The sequence below is a fragment of the Podarcis cretensis genome (genome assembly GCF_951804945.1).
Source record: "Podarcis cretensis genome assembly, chromosome: 14".
NCBI lineage: Eukaryota > Metazoa > Chordata > Lepidosauria > Squamata > Lacertidae > Podarcis > Podarcis cretensis.
Genome location: NC_137183.1, coordinates 54,368,606 through 54,384,420, shown reverse-complemented (window position 1 = coordinate 54,384,420; position 15,815 = coordinate 54,368,606). Strand labels below are relative to the sequence as shown.

Sequence of the window (15,815 nt, the reverse complement as noted above, 5' to 3'; positions counted from 1 at the left end):
ATTATCCTGCACCAAACAGTAAGAGCTGATTGACACTGGAGTGGAGTTCTTCAGAAGGCAGTGGACTCTGTTTCTGTGGAGGTTTTTTTTTTTTTGGATGGCCGCTTGTTGGGGACTCCTCAGTTCCAGCTCCTGCATTTTAGGGGGTTGGGATGGATGACCCCTGAGGGTCCCAACCCAATTCCAACAAGCCTTGCACAGGAGAGCTTCCCTGCTGCTGGTCCTTCCCCTTCTCAGCTGGAGCGAGGAAGATGGTCGTTTGGCATTTCCCAACACGGTCCGGCAGCTGCTCCTGCAGAACAGCAGCCTTGCGGGAGACCCCTCCTCTCTCTCTCTCCCCCTCCCCACCTCGCCTGGGACCCTGCCAGTCGGAGGAGGAAGCGGAGGCAGCCCTGGGGGGAACCTCCACTCAGTACCCTGGCGTGATGGAGCTGTTGTAGGTCTCGGTGCGGAAGCAGGTGCTGTGGGACAGGCTCGTGAGGCTGTAAGCGAAATAGGCCACGGCCGAGCCCAGAGTCAAGCCCGACATGTAGGAGACGGTCATGGTGTTACCTGGGAGGGAGGGAAAGGAGACAAGGAGGGCAAAGGGTTAAACAGGGCGGCACCCCAAGAGTCATCGAGTCCAGCCCTGGGCAATGCAGGAGCCACAGCTAAAGCCTCGCTGATCGATGGCCAGCCCAAAAAACGTTAATAATTATTATTACAGTGGTACCTTGGTTCTTGGGAGAAAAGCAATGAGGCTCCAATACTTTGGCCACCTCATGAGAAGAGAAGACTCCCTGGAAAAGACCCTGATGTTGGGAAAGATGGAGGGCACAAGGAGAAGGGGATGACAGAGGACGAGATGGTGGGACAGTGTTCTCCAAGCTACCAGCATGAGTTTGACCAAACTGCGGGAGGCAGTGGAAGACAGGAGTGCCTGGTGTGCTCTGGTCCATGGGGTCACAAAGAGTCGGACATGACTAAACGACTAAACAACAACAACCTTGGTTCTCAAACTCCGCAAACCCGGAAGCAAGTGGAAGAAGACAGGGAGACATCAAACATTAAAAACGCCCCTTTACAGGGCTGCCTTCAGATGTCTTCTAAAAGCACTCAATTTCTGTAAGAACTTCCCGGAATTGGCGTCGTTCTCTAATGAAAGAATGGCTCTGGAGTAATCTGGAAGGAAATGCCGTCGAGTAGCAGCCGAAATGGATGAACCCATGGCGATCCCTGCCACCTACGAGCCATCTCTCAGTGCAATGGGACCCAGGTGCGAATCTTCCCTTTGTGGATACTCTGCCAGCCCCTTCCTCCACGACGACCCCCCTGCAGGGCAGGGCAGCTGGCTCCCCACCTGCCCGCTTACCTGCCAGCTCCCGCTGCTCAGGGCTCACTTTGCCCGCCGCCAGGATCATGGGCACGCTGCCAAAGTAGCCGTTGGTGATGCCCATCAGGAGGGAGAAGATGCAAGGCCAGGCTGGGTGGCCGAAGGTGGGCTTCCCATTGGGGTAGACACACATGATGAAGAGCGGGATGAAGACGACCCTCAGGCAGGAATAGATGAGGAGGTGTGTGCCCCTCCAGTCGTAAGGTAAGGCAGCCAGGATCTGGAAGGGCAAAGAGGAAGGCGCTGCATCAAGCAGTTGGTCCCTTACCTTTCTCGCCCTGATCTGGCCACAGTGATCCACACCACGGTCACCTCCAGGCTTGATTATGTTGGCTATTTGCAGATTAGTTGCACTGCAGAAGGCATGCTGGGGAGACCGCACATTCAAGAAGTGCAAAATAACTTTTGCTAGGTTTTAATAACAAAAACAAAAACTCCTTTTACACTAAATTACAATATATCAATAAACATGACCAGTCCACCAGCGTACTGAGAGAGCTACATGCTGCTCTTTACATACCATACCCAACAGCTTAATTACCACAACTTAACAGCACCTGCTATACTGCTTCACAGCTGTAAAACCAGGTCATGTTATTTGCTCTGGCCTTTAAAGAAATGCACATCTTGTGAAACAATAATGAACCTTCAAATTTAAAGAGACCATTCGACGGACTATTGTAACTCGCTCTACGCAGGGCTGCCTTTGAAGCTGACCCAGAAACTCCAGCAGGTGCAGAATGCTGCGGTGAGACTCCTTACGGGGTCCTTGCCACGGGATCACATTCATCTGGTGCTATACCAACTGCACTGGCTCCCGGTGAGGTACAGGGTCAGGTTTAAGTTGCTGGTTTTGACCTTTAAAGCCCTATGCGGCCTAGGACCCACATACCTACGGGACCGCCTCTCCTGGTATGCCCCACTTTAGGTCCACAAATGACAACACTTTGGAAGTCCCAAGTCGCAAGGTGATTAGATTGGTCTCCACTAGGGCCAGGGCCTTTTCAGTACTGGCCCCGACTTGGTGGAACGCTTTGTCACAAGAGACCAGGGCCCTGTGGGACTTGACATCTTTCCGCAGGGCCTGCAAGACAGAGCTGTTCCGCCTCGCCTTTGGTTTGGACTCAGTCTGACCCTTATGTTTCCCTCCCCTTACGGTTTTGATCTATGGGCTACTTTTAAAATGAGGCTGCATTTTAAATTGCATTTTAACCTGTATTTTAAATTGGTGTTTTTTTCCTATTATGTTTTTACTTGGAGAAAAAGGTAGCACGTGAATGGAGTAAATAAATCAGGCATAGGCAAACTCCGGCCCTCCAGATGTTTGGGACTACAATTCCCATCATCCCTAGTTAACAGGCCCAGTAGTCAGGGATGATGGGAACTGTAGTCCCAAACATCTGGCGGGCCAGAGTTTGCCTATGTCTGAAATAAATTAACTCAAAATCCCTCTTCTCAGTGGGGCGCTGGGTACCTACTTTGGGGGGGGGGGCAGCCAGTTCCTACCTTGCCCACAAAGTCTGAGAGGTTGAAGATGGCCATGATAAGAATGGGAAGCCACTCGCCAAGGGTGCAGTTCCGGATTTCCGACTCCAGTCCGGGGAAGAGGCACAGGGTGATGAAGTACGTCATCGCGATGGAGAGCATGTACGCCCAGATGACTCTCGAGACGATGTATCGGTGGAGCATCATGTCTGCAAAGGAGGGGTGGCAAAGGAGGTGGGGGTCGCAGTGTAACTGGCACTGGGGAGTTTGCATCCTTTTTACAAAGGGGCAGAACTCAAAACTCTTGGGCACCTTTCTCCCCAGGAGGGATCAGAGGCGTAGCAAGGTCAAGTGGTACCTGGTGCAATTTTTTTTTGTCACCCCCCCCCCCACCATTGCAATTTTTGGGAACGTTGCCCAGAGTTGTTGAGCTATTTTCGGTTGAGCTTTTTTTGGGGAAGGTTGCCCAAAGATTACCCAAGCACGAAAATCTGACCGCCGATTGCATAAAACTGCCCGATGGGGATGCAAGCGCCTCCCAGTGGGGGGGGGGGTTTGAATGCTGTCTGCCGGGGGGGGGGGCGTGCCAGACTAATCTCTGGGCGTATTTGCACAATAAGTGGGCGCATTTTCGCGCCAACGACCGTGCCAAGTGCAGAAATCTGCCTGCCAGGAGTGTGAGCGCCTCCACGTCGATCCGCCCAGGGAAATTTTCTCTCCCCCCCCCCAGGCCTGACACCCGGGGCGGACCGCACCCCCCACGCACCCCTTGCGACGCCCCTGGGAGGTTCCCCTTTCCCTTACCTCTGAAGCTTGGCCAGCTCCTCTGGAATTTGGCCCGGGGGACATCAAATCTCACGTAGGTGCCTCCGCCGCCAGCCAGCTCCCCCTCCTGCCCAAAGGCTTCTGAAGGGGAGGCCTCTTGCCCGCCCGGCCGGTTCTCCTGAGGGGAGGAAACAACCAGCCTCAGCAGCGGTCAGGCTGCAGGGAATCTGGCCCCCCTCCCTCACGGCAGTCTGCCAGTAACGGAAAGGCAAGAAGCTCTTACCAAGGTCTTTAATTCAATAGTCACAGAGAGACGTAGAAATGACTAGGTGGAAAATTATCATACCATGGACAAAATTTCCTTATTGTGGCCAGATTATTCTGTCGCTCGATATCATATAGGCGCTGTCTATTTAAATTATTTGCTCAAGACACGGCTGTTTTTAAATTAAAAACAACAATGATCCGAATTTTCAAATGCAATAGAGAAAAAGTGGTTCCATCCTGACACCCCCTGCCCAACTCGTGGGCTCACTTTGCACGGGGAAGGGGTCACTTACAAATCGGATGTCTTCGGCCGTGACATCGTGGTGGACCCTGTACCCAGAGCCGTGGGCCCCGGCCCCCCTGCACTCGGGGGCCCCCCTGTCCCGAGAGCGGGCCGTGTAGTACTTCACAAAGTGCGTCCGCTTCACCAGGAGGTGGAGGATGAAGCAGAGGAGCTCGAGGGTGATGGAGATGAAGAAGAAGATGATGGTGTTCTCCTTCTCGTCCGACAGGAGGAGTTTGGTGAAGATGCGGCTCAGCGAAATGATGACCCCGGCCGTGCCTGAGGAAGCGAGAGCAGAAAAGCTGGCCGTTATGATTATTGCTGTTACTAAATTTATATACCGCCCTATACCCTCAGGTCTCACAGGATAAAATTACGATAAAGGTAAAGGTAGGTAAATGGACCCCTGACCATTAGGTCCAGTCGTGGCCGACTCTGGGGTTGCGGCGCTCATCTCACTTTACTGGCTGAGGGAGCCGGCGTACAGCTTCCGGGTCATGTGGCCAGCAGGACTAAGCCGCTTCTGGCGAACCAGAGCAGCGCCCGGAAATGCCATTTACCTTCCCACCGGAGCAGTACCTATTTATCTACTTGCACTTTGAGGTGCTTTCGAACTGCTATGTTGGCAGGAGCAGGGACTGAGCAACGGGAGCTCACCCCGTCGCAGGGATTTGAACCGCCGACCTTCTGATCAGCAAGCCCTAGGCTCTGTGGTTTATAAAAACACAAATACAGTGGTACCTCTGGTTGTGAATGGGATCCGTTCCGGAGGCCCGTTCGCAACCTGAAAAGAATGCAACCCATGTCTGCGCGTCTGCGCATGTGTGGGTCACAATTTGCCACTTCTGCGCATGTGCGTGATATCAATTTGCGCATGCGCAAGTGGCAAAACCCAGAAGTAACCCTTTTCGGTACTTCCTGGTCGCCGCAGGACACAACCTGAAAATGCGTAACCTGAAGCAAACGTAACATGAGGTACGACTGTACAGTAAACCCTTGGGTTACGTTTCGCAACTTTGGGTTGTGAAAGCAGCAAACCTGGAAGTATTTTTCCGGGTTTCGCCGCTCACATGTGCGCAGAAGTGGCACCTCTGGATACAGATTTTTCAGGGTGCGCACAGACCCCCAGAACAAATTAAATTCATATCCAGAAGGTCCACTGTACACAATGAAAATAAAAATAGAAACAACCGAACAACACCCAGACCCCGATTACTGCAAAGCAGAGGGTTGGACTACACCCTCAGGGTCCCTTCCAACTCCACAGGGTGGGATGTAATCCACTGGTGCAGTCAAATGCAACATTCCTCATTTCCCTAGAGTGGGCACAGGCAGGGGGACATCCAGCCAGTGTAACTTCCTGGAGCATCTCCCCTGTACATGTGACCTGGGAGATGGACATGGCTCTGGTGACTCCATAAAGAGCCAAGTCATGCAGCCAGCTTCTCAGTCTGTTTTATCTCTCTATTGTCTTGCTCTGTCTTTTGCTGCCATGCTGCTCTCCTGCAGCCATTTTGTTATCTCAACATAATTTTGCTGTCTGCTGGCTCTCAGCCAGCAGCACCTGAGCTCAGTCTCCATATGAGATCAACTCACAGTTTCTTTGTGTAACTACCAAGCACATTGGTACCTCGGGTTACAGACGCTTCAGGTTACATATGCTTCAGGTTACAGACTCAGCTAACCCAGAAATAGTACCTCAGGTTAAGAACTTTGCTTCAGGATGAGAACAGAAATCGTGCTCCGGCGGGGTGGCAGCAGCAGGAGGCCTCATTAGCTAAAGTGGTGCTTCAGGTTAAGAACAGTTTCAGGTTAAGAACGGACCTCCGGAACGAATTAAGTTCTTAACCCGAGGTACCACTGTAAATTCTGTCTTTCAGGGATCAAATCGTGAACTGAAATGTGAGTAAACTTTTTCTGACTTTACAGTGGGGCCTCCAGTTACGAACTTAATCCATTCCGGAGGTCCGTTCTTAAGCCAAAACCGCTCGTAACAGAAGGTGCGCTTTCGCTAATGGCACCTTCTGCTGCTGCTGTGCCACCGGCGCGCAACTTCCGCTTGCACCCCATGACAAAGTTCACATCCGGCAGCATCTACTTCTGGATTAGCAGAGTTCGTAACCCACAGCGTTCGCAAGGAGGATGGTAAATAACACGAGGTTCCACTGTACTGAGAAAGACTCTCGTGTCATTATTCTTTTAAGTGGGATTAAAGGGGACAACGGGAAATAATCTTCACTAAGAGATTCAAACAAATCTGCAAACTAGCTTCCAGGTATATTGAGGGGAATCTGCTCTGCTACATCACTTACTAGTGTGAGTGAAGGAAGGATAATACTTATTCGATATAGCCTTTTTTACTATCCTTAACATTCCCACACACAGCTCTATGAAGAAGGGGGAAGCAGGTAAGGGATACAGCAAGGGGACCCTGGCAAGAGAGATGCAACCCTGAGCCTCATCTGTGCTGCAGAAACCTCTGACTTTAAGACTTCAATATGGTTGCATCTTGCACAGGGGTTACGTTCCAAAGACATCATCATCATCATCATCATCATCATTATTATTATTATTATTATTGAATCATAGAGTTGGAAGAGACCACAAGGGCCATCGAGTCCAACCCCCTGCCAAGCAGGAAACACCATCAGAGCACTATTATTTTGTTGTTGTTGTTGTTGTTGTTGTTGTTGTTGTTGTTGTTGTTTAGTCGTTTAGTCGTGTCCGCCTCTTCGTGACCCCCTGGACCAGAACATGCCAGGCACTCCTGTCTTCCACTGCCTCCCGCAGCTTGGTCAAACTCATGTTTGTGGCTTCGACAACACTGTCCCACCATCTCACCCTCTGTCGTCCCCTTCTCTTTCTGCCCTCCATCTTTCCCAACATCAGGGTCTTTTCCAGGGAGTCTTCTCTTCTCATGAGGTGGCCAAAGTATTGGAGCCTCCTTCCAGTGAGCACTCAGGGCTGATTTCCTTCAGAATGGAGAGGTTTGATCTTCTTGTAGTCCATGCGCAAAAACACTTGTATTTGGCCTCTCGGGCACGGGTGGCACTGTGAGTTAAACCATAGAGCCTAGGGCTTGCCAATCAGAAGGTCGGTGGTTCGAATCCCCACGACGGGGTGAGCTCCCGTTGCTCAGTCCCTGCTTCTGCCAACCTAGCAGTTCGAAAGCTTGTCAAAGTGCAAGTAGATAAAAAGGTACCGCTCCGGCAGGAAGGTAAACAGTGTTTCCGTGCGCAGCTCTGGTTTGCCAGAAGCGGATCAGTCATGCCGGCCACATGACTCAGAAGCTGTATGCCGGCTCCCTCGGCCAATAAAGTGAGATGAGCGCCGCAACCCCAGAGTCAGTCATGACTGGACCTTATGGTCAGGGGTCCCTTTACCTTTACTAGCATCCTTTCTTTTAATAATAATAATACCACACCTTTTTCCCTGGCAGGGACTCAAAGCAGCTCAAAGATAAGACAAAAACAGCCAAAAACATGGGGGGGACAAGACCCGCAATCATTTAAAATAATTAAACATTAATACAGTCTCTCAGTGTCTGAATTGATCTATTAAAATAGCACAGCACCAGGGCTTTCATGAAAGCAGTCAGTTCCCCAAAGCCAGTTGGAACAATATGGTCTTCACCTGCTGGCAGAAGGATGGCAAGAGCCAGTTTGGCTTCCCTAGGCAGGGAGTTCCAAAGTTGCCTGGGAGGAGCCACCACCAAGGAGGCCCTCTCCCACCACCCCACCAAGTGGTCCTCTGAGGGTGGCGGGTGCATGACGGAAGATAGTCCTTCTCAGGGTTTCTCAAACTTGGGTCTCCAGTTGATTTGGGGCTACAATTCCCATCATCCCTGACCCCTGGTCCCGCTAGCTAGGAGTTGTAGTCAAAAAAACAGCTGGAGGGTCAAGTTTGGGGAACCCTGCTCTTTCTGATATTCTGGACATAAGCAGCGCAGGGCTTTATAGACCACAGCCAGCATTTTGAATTGTGCCTGGAAACAGACCAGTAGCCATTTATTCTATTCCATTTACAAATTACAAAATGCCTCAAAGCCAGGAACGTCCTCTTCTCAATCTGCTTGGTTTGCCTTATTTAAGCACAGCCCCAGAATCTAGATTTCCTTAGGGCCAAAATTTGGGTCAGCTGGGCTCAGAGGTTGACTCTTCTGCCGCAGGGCTGTGACGCTGTCAAGAACCAGTCCCGTAAGACGACCTCCCTCGTGAGACAGAGAAATGGCAGGCTTCCTAGCAGCCTGCTGCAGAAATCTAACAACCTTCCCCTCTTCTCCAGAGTTTCAGTTGATTAATCTTCTAGCTCAAGCTCATTATTAGTCAGATTAATACTGCACTACTGAGGAGCGTTTACTGCCCACGGAAATCAATGGCAGCTCCAGCAGCAGCTTCTCTGTAGGAAAGAAATCCAGGAATCTACAGTCACGAACCTACAGGAGTGCAGCGGAGGAAAATACCGATTCCTTCTCCTCTAGTAACTCATTGTTCATGGTAAGAAGAGCACGTACCATTCTAGTTCCTCCCTGGGGAAAGCATTTGCCCCACACAAAAAGCAGGGAAGTTTTTAGGGTGCAAAATTGTATTGTGTTTTTATTTTTTGTTGTCGTCCTTGGGAGCCGCCCAGAGTGGCTGGGGAAACCCAGTTGAATGGGTGACATATAAATAAAGTATTATTATTATTATTATTATTATTATTATTATTATTATTAGGATTGTGGGGAGCGAGGAAGAGTGATTTTGATCAGGGAAGGATTTCACCTGCACACACACACACACACCTGGGCTGTTTTCCATGGACAAATTAGCAGCCCTCCCTGCACAATCGTTTAAGTTCTCAACCTGTGGGTCCCCAGATGTTGTTGGACTACAACTCCCGTCATCCCTGAGCTCTGGCCTTGCTAGCTAGGGGTGATGGGAGTTGTAGTCCAACAACATCTGGGGACCCACAGGATGAGAACCGCTGGTTTAAGAAAAGCATCATCAGGAGATCTTGATATCCAGACACATCTAGTCCAGGCTCATCTAGTCCAGCATCTTGATTTCACCAGTGGCGTAGCGTGGGTTGTCAGCACCCAGGGCAAGGCAAGTAATTTGTGCCCCCTAACCCGTGGATTTTAGCAGGGGGCAGAGAGCTGCGAGTGCGAGCGCCCCCCCCAGATGTTGCGCCCGGTGCGGCCGGCCCCCCCTGCACCCCCCACGCTACGCCACTGGATTTCACAGTGGCTGAACAGATCCCATGATTAGGGATGGTGGGCAACTGGAGGGGACTATGTTGGCTATTTCTCCCCTGGAGTAGCCATGTATTTACATTCACACACACTATTGAAATAAGTACTTCAAATGATTGCTTGTCATCTCCAACGGTCATCTATTCCAACCCCCTTGCGATGCAGGAATCATAGATAAACAGTCCCTGACAGATGGATTGTTGAATATTGATTCTTGCTTCTTATATACTGTATTGTCCTGGATATAAGCCGCACCCGCAAATAAGCCGCACCTTTAAAATTCAAGGTGGGGGGAGACAGTACCCAAATACAAGCTGCTCCCTTAAAATTGGGTTACAGGCCGAGAATCGCTGCGGTTGGTAGAATTGTAACTCCAAGTCAATTTAAGCCTTTGATCTTGCAAGCCCGCAAGAGTTGCTGTACAATCGCTGACATCGCAAATCGCTATTCAGTTGCTACAATTCCGCAGGTTCCCACGCCCACAAATGGCAGAGAAACAGTCTCGAGGTCGCAAATCAGCAACAAAACATTTTCATGTTCTGTTTTACCACACGTCTGTTTCAGCAGCGATATCGTAAAAGCCCATTTTTGTAAGGTCGTGAATTTAAACCGCATTTTAACTTTGCACGGTCGGAATTAGGTGGGGGGGGGGGAGAGAGAAAAGTAAGTAAAAACAATCTAAAAAAATGGGGGCTTGGATTTTGGGCAATACTCACTCTCGCCGGTCATCACCCCCTGGGTGTAGCGCTTTGGTAACATCCCGGTGTAGCCATAAAAGCTGGATTGCTGCACTTAAGAGGAGAGAGACAGACAGACAGACAGAAGAAAGGATTAGGATATGATTACCAGATTTTTTTTCAATGAATCCGGGTTTCATTGAAGTTTTTTTTTTTTTTTTTTTTTTTTGGAAGCTGAGTAGCAACAGGGAGTCAGTAATGCGGACTGTGAAACATAAATGCGCAGAGTTTTTTTAAAAACTGGGCAACAGCCGGCCGCCCACAACTCCCGAGCCTCCCCTAATCAGTCAAAACAAAGGGGGAAGGGGGCAAGAGATCTGTATCACCAGACGTCCCCGGTTCCCCTTCAGCAGTGGCAGCAGCAGCGGCAGTCAGAAGCCCAGAGCCAGCCTGGTAGCGCAGTTGGCTCTGGCTGGCTTCAGGATCTGCTTGCTGCTCGCTGCCGTGGCGACCGCCAGTTTGCCTCCCGGAAGTCCCCATATGATGTGTCTGGTGCGCAACACATCATATGGGGACGTTCAGCAAAGAAAAATGGCGGGCGCCATGGTGGTGGGCAGCTCCTGAAGCCAGCCAGAGCCAAATGCGCTACCAGGCTGGCTCCGGGCTACTGAGGCTGCCGCTGCAACATTTTCTGGGGACAGATTTGCAAATCTGGGGACATTCCGGGGATGGAATTTGTCCGGGGACTGATTCGCAAATCCGGGGACTGACCCCAGGAACCGGGGCGTCTGGTAACCCTAGATTAGGAGCATGGCTATTCTGTCAGCCTTCCCAGCCTAGTGGTTTCCAGCTGTTTTGGACAGCAGTGGCTTGGCCGCCTGGGGCTGATGGGAGCAGAAGTCCACAAATCTGGAGGGAACTGAGTTGGAGAAAGCTGCCAGCAAATTCAAGCTTGATTCCAGACTTATTCCAGAAATGGCTTTCTGGATTTGTTTTGTGACACTTAAGTCTTGCCTTTGATCTGGGCTGTGCCTACAGGGAGCAGAGGAATTCAGGGAGGAAAATGGCAGAACTGTGGAATCGTAGATTTGGGAGAGACGCCGAGGGTCATCTACTCCAATCCTCTGCAATGGAGGAATCTCAGCTAAAGCAATTAAAGGGGAGGGGAAACGGCCTCAGTCCAGTATACCCAAAGGAGTTAGGATTCTTGCTCCGTGTTTGCAGTCATGGGATTGTTGTCTATCACATGACGGTATATGTTTTCATTCCACAGAGTGGGAAGTGATATAGACAGGATGTTTTGGTATTACTGTATTCCATGATGTGGGACTGTTGTCCTTTGTTCTCTCTCTTTGCTCTCTGATGAGAAAGAGGAAGGAGCTAAGTCAGAATGCTCCAAGTGTATTATATGTAAATAAAGTAGATTAGCCAAAATGCTGAGCTACTGAGTTCTGTTACACAAACTGCAAATACTCTGCAGGATCGTAAGTGTACTGATGCCTTTTGGCATCAGTCGCTGTGATGCTCAGGGTGAAGACAGCTTTTGAAGCTCCTGAACGACTGACCAGCAGGGAGAGAACATGCTAGTCGGGCATGTGTCTCTACCAGGGTCCTACACGAGAGTAGGACGATCCTAACAGTCTCCACCCCCATCGTTCAGCCCGGACACTGAGGTCCAGCTCCAAGGGCCTTCTGGCGGTTCCCTCCCTGTGAGAAGCGAGGTTACAGGGAACTAAGCGGAAGGCCTTCTCGGTGGTGGCACTCGCCCTGTGGAACACCCTCCCATCAGATGTCAAGGAAATAAACAACTATCCAACTTTTAGAAGACATCTGAAAGCAGCCCTATTTAGGGAAGTTTTTAATGTTCAATGTTTTATGCTGTTTTTAATCTGTTGGGGAAACCCAGCCGGATGGGCAGGGCAGAAATAATAAATTATGATTATTGTGTCCATTGTGAGGCTGGCTGCCCCCTGCCTGCCCCCCGCCTACCTGTGCAACCAAAGGCCACCACGCCCACGGCAATGAGGTTGATGGCATAAGCTTGCGCCTGGGTGAAGAGGTCCAGCCAGACGTCACAGATGCTGACAAAGAGAAGGGGGCCCAAGGCAAACAGGTACCCTGGAACAGAGAAGGGGGGGGGAATCATTTCTCAACAGGGGGTGCCCGGAGCTGCAAGCTGCAACGTAGGAATTTAACCTTAATTATTTACAATTATTTACAATTTAACCTGCAAGAAAGAAGGGCTTTTTTTGCTGGCTAGGTTCAATTGTAATCCTTCTAACCTCCTTTGGGGTAGGTTTGCAGGTATGGCAGAAGGAGACAGGATCTGCCCATGTGATGCCCACCTGGTGGAAACTCCAGCTCACATGGCCCTTAAATGCAAAGTGTATGATGATCTCCACCAACAGTTTCTAGACCATCTATGTATCCCAACATGGAAACCAGAGACTGAGGTCATGTGCTTCTAATTACAGGAGAGAGACCAGGAGTTCACAAAGACAATAGCTAAATTCCTCTATTTGATTTTTTTGTCGCCGAACTATGCTACAGGATCCTGCCCTTGCTGGAAACCCACAGAGATGAGGTGGATTGCTTGCCCCTTCTGCCCTTTGGCGGGTGACTGTGCCGTTGGAGTGGCGACGAGATCACACTGGCCTATCTATTCTGAATGTTCTTATGTGATGCCAATAAAGGTTACTTGACTTGACTTCAAGCTGCAAGCCAACCACATTCTCTGAAACCCTACAAACTGACCCAGACACTGCGTCCATCCCCTGAGGCCCTTCTTCGTTCCCTGGGTGAGGTCTGGAGGGTGGAAACATGAGAACAGGGCCTTTTTGGTGGTGGCCCCCAGTTTGCAGAATATGCTCTCCCCAGAGAGGCTGGCCTGGGACCATTGTTACATTTATTTAGGTGCCAGGAAAAACGTTTCCTTTTTTTGCAAGGCTTTTGGCTCTTCATTAGCTGTGGCCTGCTTGAGTGGGTGGCATGCTTTATTTGGTTTGAAGATATGTGCTTGTTTTTTGCAAGATAAGTACAGTGGTCCCTTGGTTCTCAAACGCCTTGGTACTCAAACAACTTGGAACCCACACACTGCAAACCCGGAAGTAAGTGTTCCGGTTTGTGAACTTTTTTCAGAAGCCGAACGTGCTCCGTTTTGAGTGCCACACTTCCATTTTGAGTGTTACGCTGAGGTCTGTCTGTTTTTGCTATTTATTTTGCATTTTTGTGGGTTTTTTGTATTGTTTTTGTGACTGTGTGGAACCCAGTTCAGCTACTGATTGACTGATTGATTGATTGATTGTGTGACTGCAGTACATTGATTATTGCTTTCATTTTACGGATCAATGGTCTCGTTAGATAGTAAAATTCATGTTAAATTGCTGTTTTAGAGTTTGTTTTTAGTCTGGAACGGATTAATCCATTTTGAACTACTTTCTATGGGAAAGTGCGCCTTGGTTTTGGAACGCTTTGGTTTTGGAAAGGACTTCCGGAATGGATTAAGTTTGAGAACCAAGGTACCACTGTAAAATAATAACAATGATGGTGATGATGTAAATCCTGAACTAGAACTGGGATTATGGGATGGAAATCCCTCCCACTTAGCAGCTGCCTCGCCTCTTTCTTTCTCCCCTAAAATTTTGGCAACAATGCGCTCTCCCAAGTCCACATTCCCAGCATGTTTGCACCCCTGTCTCAATGACCTCTACACTGGCTTGGTCTGGTCCACAGAATGGAAGGACATCTGAACAAGAACATCTGAAGGCAGCACTACTGGAATAGGTTCTTCATGGGACTATCAGCAGAAAATGTTCTTTTTACTAAAAGTTGTGCTTTTAATACTGTTCTGTTGTGAGCTGCTTTGGGCATATTTATATGGAACAGCAGCATATAAATTTAAATAATACAGGGGGCAGGATCCCCAAGGACACGCTCCATGGGAAGCTGGCTTCTGGCACCAGGGCTGTTGGCAGACCAACTCTGTGTTACAAAGTTATCTACAAACATGACATGAAGGCCGGCGACATCAACCCTGCTGTGTGGGATTCCCTTGCAGACAACCACAGCGCATGGAGACAGATAGTCAGGTTGTGCATCCACAGAAGTGACCAGGGGAAGAATGACTGCTGGGAGGAGCACAGAGAGAAGAAAGACCTTGGCGCATCTGCAGCAGCACAACCGGGTGCCTACATCTGCCCCGGCTGCAACAAAACATGTCTCTCCCCTATCGGTCTCTACAGCCACAGCAGGTGCTGCAACTGTCCAACAGCTTGACCTCACCCCCAAAGGCACACTCCTCCATTGTCTCCTGAGGCAGGTGGATGTCAACCAGATTATATTTTGCTGGAAGCTGTTCTGAGTGGCTGGGGAAACCCAGTCAGATGGGCAGCATATAAATTAATTTTTTTTTTAATTATCATCACCACCACCACCACCACCTGCATCATCATCTAGGAGGCCGCATCCATTCTCCCTAACCTGGTGCCCCCCAGATGTTCTGGACTACAAAACATCTGGTTGGGACTGATGTGATTTGTAGTACAAAACACTTGGGGTGGATCTACACACTGGGGGAAAAGCACTATAAATGTCAGAAATTAAATCGTTATAACAAAAGGGGGGAAATCCACAACGTAAAATCGCAAAGAATCTTTTTTTTTTTTTTTTGCCATCTGGTGTTGCATGTTTATAACGCATTCAAAACGCTGTTTTTTAACGAATGTAGCTGAGTCCTTGGAGCGCTCGAGGTTGGTGAAACGTGGCCTACATCATTCCCGAGATCTGCACTTTTAAAGGAAGATGTTGACAAACGTAAGAAAGCTATGCACAGAGGTTCGCTGCATTAGCGGTGAGCCTATCATGAGCTTTGCATGGCCAGACTTACCCACCGCGATCCTGGTGTGGAGGCTCAACATTTCCACCAGCGCGTTGTTGAGGATGACGGCTGCCAAGGCGACCAAGATGTAGGTAAGGCTCATATCAAACACGATAGAGGTTCCTGCAGAAGGAGAGGAAGGCAGCAAGGAGGGAAAAATAAGCTTTCAGGATACAGGCCCTGAGTGCACGAGATTTGCTTTCTCTGGCCGCCAGCTCGGCCTTCAAACCAGAAGCAAGACAGGAGCGACTCCATCATAGCTGTCAATGTTTCCCCTTTTTAAAGGGACATTCCCTTATTGCGAATAGGATTCCTTGCAAGAAAAGGGAAAAGTTGACAGCTATGAACTCCATCCATCAGCTGGACCTCCTAATGGCGCTTTGAGTGTTTTCGCACCTGGTGATTTCAGCTTCAATACATTGATACCACTGCAAGGTTTTTGGAATTTCGTTTTTAAAGAAACAATAAATATTACGATAGAAACTAATAATACTATCGATTTTCCTTGCTTACATCATCCAAACTGAAATCCTACATCCCATAAACCCTTTTGTCTCTGCCCACTAACACACAGCTGGAGGAGGGGCATATTTCCTCTGACATATTTCTCAGGATGATTGCTTTATTATTAGGCTGCCTATCAGTATGTTTTTGTACTACATTTCTTATTATGCTTTTATCATTGATGTTCTGTGATGTGTTTTTAATGTTGTACACCGCCCTGGGATCTTTGGATAAAGGGCGGTATATAAATTGAATAAACAAGAATAAATAATAATATTGTCGCTGCATTGTCTCGATGATACCAATAGTCAAAAGAACTCGTCTCATATATGATCTTAGCAGCTTTAGAACTT

At 49.2% G+C, this 15,815-nt stretch overlaps 1 protein-coding gene across 1 annotated transcript in view; it reads right to left on the bottom strand.

Annotated features, from left to right (window-relative positions):
- Nucleotides 1–286: 286 nt before the first annotated feature.
- The window catches only part of SLC29A4 (solute carrier family 29 member 4), a 29,364-nt gene continuing 13,835 nt past the window's right edge, over nt 287–15,815 (bottom strand). Inside the window, exons 4-11 of the mRNA XM_079953851.1 lie at nt 14,968–15,081; nt 12,072–12,200; nt 10,122–10,196; nt 4,183–4,451; nt 3,662–3,800; nt 2,879–3,066; nt 1,352–1,592; nt 287–552 (exon numbers count right to left, since the gene is read on the bottom strand). Coding sequence (XP_079809977.1) covers nt 410–552; nt 1,352–1,592; nt 2,879–3,066; nt 3,662–3,800; nt 4,183–4,451; nt 10,122–10,196; nt 12,072–12,200; nt 14,968–15,081 — 1,298 coding nt within the window. The 3' untranslated portion in view covers nt 287–409. The remainder of the gene's footprint in view (nt 553–1,351; nt 1,593–2,878; nt 3,067–3,661; nt 3,801–4,182; nt 4,452–10,121; nt 10,197–12,071; nt 12,201–14,967; nt 15,082–15,815) is intronic.